General features: G+C 49.7%; 1 protein-coding gene across 4 annotated transcripts in view; it reads left to right on the top strand.

Annotated features, from left to right (window-relative positions):
* Nucleotides 1-1098: 1098 nt before the first annotated feature.
* Nucleotides 1099-9912, top strand: part of PARP12 (poly(ADP-ribose) polymerase family member 12) — a 39761-nt gene continuing 30947 nt past the window's right edge. Inside the window, exons 1-3 of one of the 4 annotated variants that reach the window (XM_519422.8) lie at nt 1099-2235; nt 6719-6854; nt 7600-7897. In XM_519422.8, the coding sequence (XP_519422.5) occupies nt 1910-2235; nt 6719-6854; nt 7600-7897 (760 nt within the window). In that variant the 5' untranslated portion in view covers nt 1099-1909. The remainder of the gene's footprint in view (nt 2236-6718; nt 6855-7599; nt 7898-9912) is intronic. The other 3 variants (XM_016958261.4, XR_001719539.4, XR_010158684.1) reach the window with 3 other exon arrangements.

The following is a 9912-nucleotide window of genomic DNA, read 5'->3' as shown; positions in this document are numbered from 1 at the left end:
ATACTACAGCCTGGGTGACAGACCAAGACCTTGTCTCTAAAACAATAACAAAAACAAAATTAACATTTTATACAATGAAAACATTAAAATCACAATTAAAATCCAAGAGAAAACCCTTCATTCAATTTCCTAATTAAATAAACTCATTTTCATTTGTCCATGTTACTATCTAGTCTTTATCCATACACTTAATTACATTTTTGTAGTAATACTACAGGTAATTTTTTTTTTTTTTTTTTAAAGATGGAGTCTCACTCTGTCGCCCAGGCTGGAGTGCAGTGTCATGATCTCCGCTCACTGCAATCTCTGCCTCCCGGATTCAAGCGATTCTCCTGCCTGTCTCCCGAGTAGCTGGGATTACTGGCGCCCGCTACCACGCCCGGCTAATTTTTACATTTTTAGCAGAGACGGGGTTTCACCACGTTGGCCAGGCTGGTCTCAAACTACTGACCTCAGGTGATCCGCCCGCCTTGACCTCCCAAAGTGCTGGGATTACAGGCGTGAGCCACTGTGCCTGGCCTATAGTTAAGATTTTTATATTCATTTTTAGTGAATGTTATACCGTAAGTACTCTCCCCCCACAATCCTTCTGCCTCTCATCTTCCCTTTTCCATTTTCCTAATACCTCCTACTGCCTCCTCTCAACTACCCTTGTGTGTTTCTTCATCTTTCTCCGTGCTTATTCAAAAATGTCCTGCCACACACACACACACACAGGCTTCTCTTTTTGTTATTCAGACATTAAAAAAAATTAATTCTTGATCATTCAACTTGATTATTTAGACATTTCTGTACAGCCATCTTTTCTCGTTTAACACCACATCATGGCTGTCTGCCCCTCTACATCCGCACACGGAGCTCTAACGCATGCTTGTTAAACAGCCTTCGTAATAGTCTTTAAAGATCAGCCACACTGTTCCCACTTAACCCTACCTCCCAGGTAGGGTTCCCCCAGTAACACTTTCACACATAACTTATTTACTGTTCCTTTTACTTCTGGAAGATTCCGAGAGGAAAGATTGCTGGGTCAAAGGTCACACGCGTTTTCAATTTTAATAGCTATTCCTGGATTACCTCCTCAAAGGGCTCTAACAACTCGCATTGCTCTCAGCGTGTGAGAGGGTCCTTTGCTCTGAAGGGTCTTCTAAAATATTTGTTCAATCGTTACTTAGCAGGGGCTGGGAGTAACGGATTTTTTTTTTTTTTTTTTTTGAGACGGAGTCTAGCTCTGTCGCCCAGGCTGGAGTGCAGTGGCGCAATCTCGGCTCACGGATTTGCTCTTTTAAAGGACATACCCTTTTATGTTTAAATGAAGGAACTCATTGATGCACCGAGGCGAAAGGAACCTTTAATTAAGTGCGTCTTCTATGCGGAGTGATCGCTTTTGTCACTTGTTCGAGGGGTGAGAGCTCCCGTCAGTTGTCCCTGTTTCTGTGAGCCGTCTACGAAGCCCGGGCTTGGCTTGGGCGACGCTGAGCGGCTTTAACCGGCGGCGTCCAGCCGGCTCCGCCAGCGCTGCCGCCGCCCTCGAGGCTCCCTCTGACTGAAGGCGCTCTGAGCATCGCGGCATTAGGGGCTCCTGGTCCCTCAAACATCCAGGGAAGCCATTTTCAGGGACTAGGTACTGACCCCCGCGAGCCGCCACAGCCCACGCCCGAGCTCAAGAGCTCCCGAGCTTCCGTCGGGCGGCGGCCTCACAGCTGGGGGCCCTGAGGCGGAAGGCGCAGCCGCTCAGCTGCGGACCGGGGGCGTGGCGAGGGCGCACAGGTTCTGTTTTTCGCCGGCCCGGGCCCGCTTTCGGTTTCGTTTCCCGCCGGCGTCTCCACCCTGCGAGAGCCGCCCGCCAGCCAGCGTCCGCCGCCGTCCGCGTCGCGCCACCCGCGGTCCGACGGGAGCAGGCCCAGCGGCCATGGCCCAGGCCGGCGTCGTCGGTGAGGTGACCCAGGTGCTGTGCGCGGCCGGCGGCGCCCTGGAGTTGCCCGAGCTGCGGCGCCGCTTGCGGATGGGCTTGAGCGCCGACGCGCTGGAGCGGCTGCTGCGGCAGCGTGGGCGCTTCGTGGTGGCGGTGCGAGCGGGCGGCGCAGCCGCGGCCCCGGAGCGCGTGGTGCTGGCCGCGTCGCCGCTGCGCCTGTGTCGCGCGCACCAGGGCTCCAAGCCGGGCTGCGTGGGGCTCTGCGCGCAGCTCCACCTCTGCAGGTTCATGGTCTACGGCGCCTGCAAGTTCCTGAGAGCCGGGTAAGGCGCCGCGCCGGGAGCGACGGCGGGCGGAGGTCCCGCGCGCCCCCACGCGCTTCCAGCCCGCTTGGGGGTCCTACTTGAAGTTTGAGCAGACAATTCGGTGGCTCTGCCCTGACCTCGCACCGTCATTCACTAAAGCGAGCGTTTAATGAGCACCTGCGGAGTACCTGGCGCAGTGCGAGGGACTCAGGGTCGAGTGGGGTCCTCTAGACGCCTGGGGGGAGAGAGTGATTTACATGGAGCATGGTAGTGCCGGGTGGAACACCCGGGTGTGGCCGTGTGGGGTAGGGAGGGAGGGAGGCGGCGGCTTAGGGGAACTCCACGACGCCGCGGGTCGCCCCTTGCCAGCTTTGAGGCCAGACAATGAAGGTTTTCTCTGCCCAGCAGCTGGTAGAGATCTTTAAACCCAGTTCAACCCTATTTATCTGCTTACAAACTGGAAAATGCAAGCTCCCTGCCATCGCCCACAAGGTCCTGGGGCACTGGTCCCTGCCCACCCAGGACCCTTCTGTGACTGGAACACCCCCCCCCCCCCGGGCATTTCTGGGAGTCTTTGCTCTGCCTGGAATGCCCTTCTTGCTCTTGGTTGGCCCTATTTGTTAATCCTTCAGGCCTCAACCTAAAGATCACATCCCATTTGAGGATTTTTCCTCCCCTTACTCTTGGTCACAGGGAACTGTTTATTTTCCTCATGGCACCCAGCTGCCAGTAGAATAGAAACTCCCTGAGGGCAGAGGCTCCAGCTGTCTCCCCAGCACTTAGCGTCCATGTTCTGTGCATAGCATGTGGCCAGTGGAATGTGTGGAAGGGATTGCTGAGGTTTATGCTAAAGAATTTGGGCCTCACCCTGGAGGTGATGGGGCGGGTAAAATGGCAGGAGAGAGCAACCATCAGGTTTGCATTTTAGGAAGTCTAAGGTAGTGGTGTGGGTGCCAATTTAAGGGAGGATGTTGTGGGGGAACCACTGGGAAGCTAGTCATCTAGGAGAATTCCTTCCTCCCCTGCTCCCTCCTTTCTTGCTTGCTCCCTGTTGTGTGTGTGTGTGTGTGTGTGCGTGTATGTATGTTTGTCTTAATAGAGTAGGTATTTCTTGCTCATGTCAGGCCCAGTAGTGAGCATGGGGTGGGGGCCTTGATCCATACAGTCATTCAGGGATCCAGGCTGACTGACCTCCGCTCTGTGCCCCTCAGCACATGGCTCTTGAGGCCAGCCTAGGTATCAAGTTCCAGGGGGCTGATCGAAAAGAGGGATGCATGGGAGGTTTTTGTGGGCCAGGTCTAGAAGTGGTGGATTTCCTTTCACCCACATCCCATTGACCAGAAGCTGTCTCGTGACCCTGTCTAGATGCAGGGTGACTGGGAAATGTCTCTAGGAAGCAGCTGTCTGGAAGTATCTAGATTAGAGCTTTCCAAGGGCTATGTGTGTGAGAAATTTGGGATAGCTGGTGACGGTGTGATGAGAGGATATGTGAGAGGTGACGACTCTTCAGTCTCTGTTCCTGCGGTGGCCTGGGTGTTGTTCACTGAGAGAGCAAGAGAGGGTTTAGTTTGGAAGCATGCCCAGGAGGCAGCTGTTCAGGTCAGAAGCTTGGGAGGAAGGCCAGGGCCCCAATGCACTGGGCTGGTTTGGGAGATATTGGGCGGTGTATGTTGTAGCTGCAGCCCCAGGAGTGGATCAGATCTGAGGTAGCGTCTGAGGCCTGAAAAGAGGCTGAGGGTGGAACTCTGGGGAAATCAGCCTTCAGGGATGAGGCAGTCCGGGGGAGAGCAGGGAACAACAGCCCACGAGGAAGAAGGCACACAGCAAATGGTGGCTGGATAGAGCCACTCATGGGGGTAACTGGTAGATCTGTTTCATGTTCATATTTGGTAAAATAAAGATGGCAGCCCTGTTCTTAAGCTAGTTCCCAAAATGTGGGGTCAGGTCTGACTTGTCTCGGAAATCTGTAGTGTGATATTTACTGGCTGAGATGACCTTGAGTTTTCTTCTTTCTTCAGTTTTCTCTTTTCCTTGTGGTTTACACAGGTGAGTTTCTTGAACCTTCCATTTCTGACTCACTTTAGGGAGAGTGGGTGTGGTTGGCTGCACTTTTCTGCTTCCCCTGTGACTCTGCTTGTCTTCCTGAACCGCAGGGTCAGTTCTTTTAGAAATAGCTCATCAGTCCTGCTGCAGAGCTGGTACGGAGTCCTGGGTGCCTGACTCTTAGTCCTCTGCTCAGGAGGCATTGAGCCTGGTGGTCTAGGGCACAGTCCCAAGATCCAGCCCACCTTGTTTCAACCTGGGCTCTGCTCCTTGCTAGCTGGTGGCTTTGGGCAAGTGACTTTACCTCCAGGTCTCAGTTCCCTCATCTGCAAAGTGGAGTTAATGATATTACTACCCTCACAGGCTGGTTGAGGATTGAATGATTAACTCATAAAACATTTTGGCAATCCCCGATATTTGGCAGTTGCTCAATAAATTTTAGTAGTCATTATCATTGTTACCATCAGTCATCGTTACACTTATTAGATATATTTTGGCTCTGGCAGCACCAAATTATTTGCCCCTCTTCTGGAATGTTCTTCCTTTCTCTTGCTGTCTCCTCCTCACCCTTTAAGTATTCCACTCAGGCTTTTTGCCATCCAGCATGCTCCCCTGATTTCTTCCCCAGTTCTCTCCCAGCCTTGACTGGCTCAGGTGCCCTTCCGCTCTGCGCTGATGGATTCTGACAACAGCTGACATTGCACTTTCCACTCCGTATCAGAGTCTCCTCTATGTCTGTCACCTCCGCTAGATGAGGGAAAGAGAGCAGGCAAGGATGGCTTCAGGGTTGTTGGTCTGTGCAGTGGGAGAGGGAAGTTGCCTTTTACTGAGCTGGGGGATTCTGTAAAAGGTGTGGGTTTGGGGTTGATCGGGGTTTGGCATTCTCCTGAGATGTGGCATAGGAGGCATGGCAGTGCCAGAGTCAAACAAATGCTGTTGGCCTGACTATTCTGGATCCTGGTGACCCAGGCAGTCATTTAAAGGTTTATCTTAGGGTTCTCAGGGCATGGTGCCAATGTCTGGCTCACCCTGGTGCTTATCAGATGCTTGTGGATGGAAAGAATGGAGGAAGAGAGCAAAAAAAAAAAAAGCTGGGTTCAGGGCTGTGTGTGTGTGTGTGTGTGTGTGTGTGTATACACGCCTGCATGCATGCACATATGTAACCTATAATGATAAGATGCCATGCTCGTTGATTCAGCCTGTGGCTAACTGCTTACCGACTGACTGCTGTGCAGCAACTCCTCTTTGTCATTCTCATCAAATGCTTGTTCAGAGGCGCTGTCCTGGGCCTTAGACCTTGCAAGGCACCATCTCCTCCTTGGTAAATACACATTGGATTTTTTGTTGTTGTCATGTAGACATGCTGGTTTTTCTTTTTTTCTTTTTTTTTTTTTGAGACAGAGTCTCGCTCTTGTTGCCCAGGCTGGAGTACAATGGCGCAATCTTGGCTCACCACAGCCTCCGCCTCCTGGGTTCAAGCGATTGTCCTGCCTCAGCCTCCTGAGTAGCTGGGATTACAGGCATGCCCCACCTTGCCCGGCTAATTTTGTATTTTTAGTAGAGACAGGGTTTCTTCATGTTGGCCAGGCTAGTCTCGAACTCCCGACCTCAAGTGATCCACCCACCTCGGCCTCCTAGAGTGCTGGGATTATAGGCGTGAGCCACCGCACCCAGCCTACATGCTGGTTTTTCTCTGGTGCTTGTAAATACTGTCAGGAAGTGTTTCTGAAAAATTGTCATGAAGACTGATTTTATCAGCTTTCAGTTTGCCAGCGCTGCCATAACAAAGTACCATAGACTAGAAGGCTTAAACAACAGAAATCGATTTTCTCACAGTTCTGGAGGCTAGAAGTCTGAGATCAAGGTGGCAGGGTTGATTTCTTCTGAGGCCCCTCTCCTTGGCTTGTAGATGGCCACCTTCTCACTATGTCCTTGCATGGTCTTCCCTCTGTGTGTGTCTGTGCCCCAATCTCTTCTTTTTTTTTTTTTTTTTGAGACTGAGTCTCGCTCTGTTGCCCAGGCTGGAATGCAGTGGCTCACTGCAAGCTCTGCCTCTCGGGTTCATGCCATTCTCCTGCCTCAGCCTCCAGAGTAGCTGGGACTACGGGTGCTCACCACCACGCCCCGCTAATTTTTTATATTTTTAGTAGAGATGGGGTTTCACTGTGTTAGCCAAGATGGTCTCAATCTCCTGACCTCGTGATCCTCCTGCCTCAGCCTCCCAAAGTGCTGGGATTACAGGCATGAGCCACCGCGCTCAGCCAAATCTCTTCTTATAAGGACAGTAGTCTTGTGGATTTGGGGCCCACCCTATTGACCTCTTTTTAACTTAATTACCTCTTTAGAGACCTTCTTTCCAAATAGAGCCATATCCTGAGGTCCTGGGAGTTAGGACTCCAACATAGGAATTTTGAGGAGACTCAATTTGACATATAACACCAGCTCTGTTTCTTTGCAGGAAGAACTGTAGGAATAGTCACAGCTTGACAACCGAACACAACCTGAGTGTGCTGAGAACTCATGGCGTTGACCACCTGAGCTATAACGAGCTATGCCAACTCTTGTTTCAGAACGACCCCTGGCTTTTGCCAGAAGTGAGTGCCAGGGGAAGTCTGGGTTCCACAGGTCCCTGGGGACATTCCTGTATCTTGGGAAATGTAATGACTGTGAGTGGAATGGGTGGGCCCTTGGTGGTCTCTGGTCTGGTTTCCACCTGCAGAAATTTGGAATGTGGAGCAGAAGGAGCAGTGAAGTTCAAGGGCGAGCTTTGCCAACAACCCAGTTCCACAAACATCACACAGATGCTATGGATAGCTGTGTGACTAGGGCTGATTCTTTAACTTCTCTGAGCCTCTCAGTGTGCTCCATTGAGAAATGAAAGGGTGGTATTTGGCCTTCTCTAAGATGCTTTAAGCCCTCAGAGCCTCTTTGACTTTGAATTGTAGAAAAGAGAGCTCAGAGAAAACTGGGGCTTGGGGAAGGGAGAGTTGATGAGTCAGTGTGGGAAGAGTATAGGTAGATTGTAGAGGTCCTTAGGATGTAGCCATTTGATTTGCATTGTCTCATGTGAAAGGAGCAGCTCTAGTCACTTTGAAGTTCTTGGATTTTCCCAGTGGAGGGGCTGGTTCTGTGCGGTCTCCTTTCCACTTGGTTCCCATTTTAGCCAAGGGCGTTTGTTAGCAGCCGTCATCCAGAGTGAGGGATGTAATAGCTGTATTCTGTGTGGATGATGGAATCACAGCTTGTGAAGCCCCTTTCTCACCAGTGGACTGGCCACTGGGGAGGTGGTGTCGTGTGAGACCTTCCTGAACTGGTGGTTTTTTCCCTCTCTGTCAACAGATTTGCCAACATTACAACAAAGGAGATGGACCGCACGGCTCTTGTGCCTTTCAAAAGCAGTGCATCAAGCTCCATATCTGCCAGTATTTTTTACAGGGGGAATGCAAGTTTGGCACTAGCTGTAAGAGATCCCATGATTTCTCTAATTCTGAGAATCTGGAAAAATTGGAGAAGTTGGGTATGAGCTCAGACCTGGTGAGCAGGCTGCCTACCATTTATAGAAATGCACATGACATCAAGAATAAGAGCTCTGCCCCCAGCAGAGTGCCTCCTCTTTTTGTCCCACAGGGGACTTCTGGTAAGGCTGGTGGGGAGCACGGGAGGTCCTGGGCTGCGGGTTCCCGGATTCCAGCTAGCCATTACATGGAATGTGTGACTTTGGGCAAGTCTGGTGCTGCTTTTAGTAAAATGGAGTTGATACTTTCCTAACAAGGCAGGGAGTGCGGGGTGAGGATAAGTTGAAATCATAGACATGATCAAGCATGCCATCCTAGACAAATGTGAATTGGTATTGATGGTGAGTGAATTCTGGATGGGCCTAGTCTGCACTGAAATGGGAGACTTGGCTCCTCCCCCCTGTGCAGTCACCCCTATCTTCACCCCCACGAGAGCATGCTCTTCAGGGAGGAACCCAAAGTTAGGAATGCTGTGCTGCACAGCTCTGGGGAGCATCCCTTGTGTTGTATTCTGATTTTACAAAATGAGTGAAAGAAGCATACCTTAATTATGGCATTGGCTGTATTCCTGACATCAATAAGTAGAGTTTTTGAGCCATTGTAAATTTGCTTTGTTCCCTGCTCATCTCCAGCATCTAGACAGTGCCTGGCCCACAGTAGGTACTCTGACATTTGTTGAATGAATGAGTGTGCTAGGATACTTATTTTTTTAAAAAGACTGTCAGGTTTAGTGACAGGCAGATTTTGAGCAGAGATTTTTATTTAATAAGCATTTCTTGAGTACCTCTTGTGGGGCAGATGAATAATGTGGTCTGTCAGGGAGATTATGATACACTGGCATTCGTTGGATTTCACCGTATCAGCCATTGGCTGGACGTTCTGTTATCCACTCTTTCATTCAGCACCTTTGTGTGCTTGCCACATGCTGGGTGCTGTCTTGGGTGCTGGTTATTCCTTGGCGAAGCTGAGACATGCCTCCCCTCAGAGCAGAATCAAACCCTCTCAGCTGTAGTGGTGGCTACAATTTTAATAGAGCACTTCCTGGAATGTCAGTTGCATGCCAGGACTGCCTGCAAACAAAAGCACCACTCTAATTGTACCTGACTTTTATATTTAAAAGTTGTCTTTTGAATTTGTTTCTTCTTTACATTGTCTTCAATTATGTTTTGTTGATTTCTTTCAGTTGTAGGAATCCTAGAAGTAGACAGGTTTTGTATTCAGTAGATCTTTAGGAGTATCTTATAGCCTTGAATACAGTTGGATTACAGCCTTGTCAGAAAGGGAGGAGGGATCCACTGCCAGTGATGTCAGCTGCAAGAGCAGTCACCATCGTGGGGAGAGAGGGAGATGACCTTCGGGGTCCCATAGACCTAGATTTTGAGTGAAGTATCTCAGGGGCTTATAAAAAGAAAAGGGAAGATGAATAACAAAATGACAGGTGACACTAAATAGGGATTGCAAATTAATTTTATGTGCTCATTTGGGGGTAGCTGGGTGAGGGTAAATGTCATAGGTAAAGACTCATTGCCATGGTGCTAGTAAAGGTAAAATAGAAAGGATTTATGTGCCCTTTTTATATTAAGATCCTGATAATTAACCTAAAATTAATTAAAGGGGCTTCATTTTGAAATGTGGACTTTCTATTTATTACTCTTGTCTTGGTATTAGTACCCAATTCTGATAGTTCATTAATGAATGTTTGCTATATAGCTTCAAATCTAGTTTATAAAATTAGCCCTCTGTTTGCCCTCAGGGGTCATCACAACCTTAGGCATAGAAGGAATTGTAAGATGCCTCAACATGTAAGACAATGGTTCTCCCGTTATTACAAAAGTGTCCCAAGCCCCACCCCTGGAGGTTCTGATTCAGTCAGTCTGGAGTGAAGTCAGTCTAGGGCAGAATCAGGCACTTGTGTTTTTAAATGGGTCTCCTAGTGAATTGAGTAGACAGCGAGAGTTGAGAAAGGAGTCCCTTCATGGAGTCCTGGATCTGGCAAGCAGCCATGTGGCGTCAGGCTGCCAGCCTGTCACTAAAAAGTAGAGGATCCACCTGTGTAGGAGCACTTTCACCCCAAACACGATAGGGCTTTGTGAGCTTGCCTTGCCCACTTTTGTGCAGAGAACTGAATGAATCCTCT

This window comes from Pan troglodytes, chromosome 6 (assembly GCF_028858775.2).
Source record: "Pan troglodytes isolate AG18354 chromosome 6, NHGRI_mPanTro3-v2.0_pri, whole genome shotgun sequence".
NCBI lineage: Eukaryota > Metazoa > Chordata > Mammalia > Primates > Hominidae > Pan > Pan troglodytes.
The sequence above is the reverse complement of the archived record's forward strand: the minus strand, read 5'-3'. Positions and strand labels throughout refer to the sequence as shown.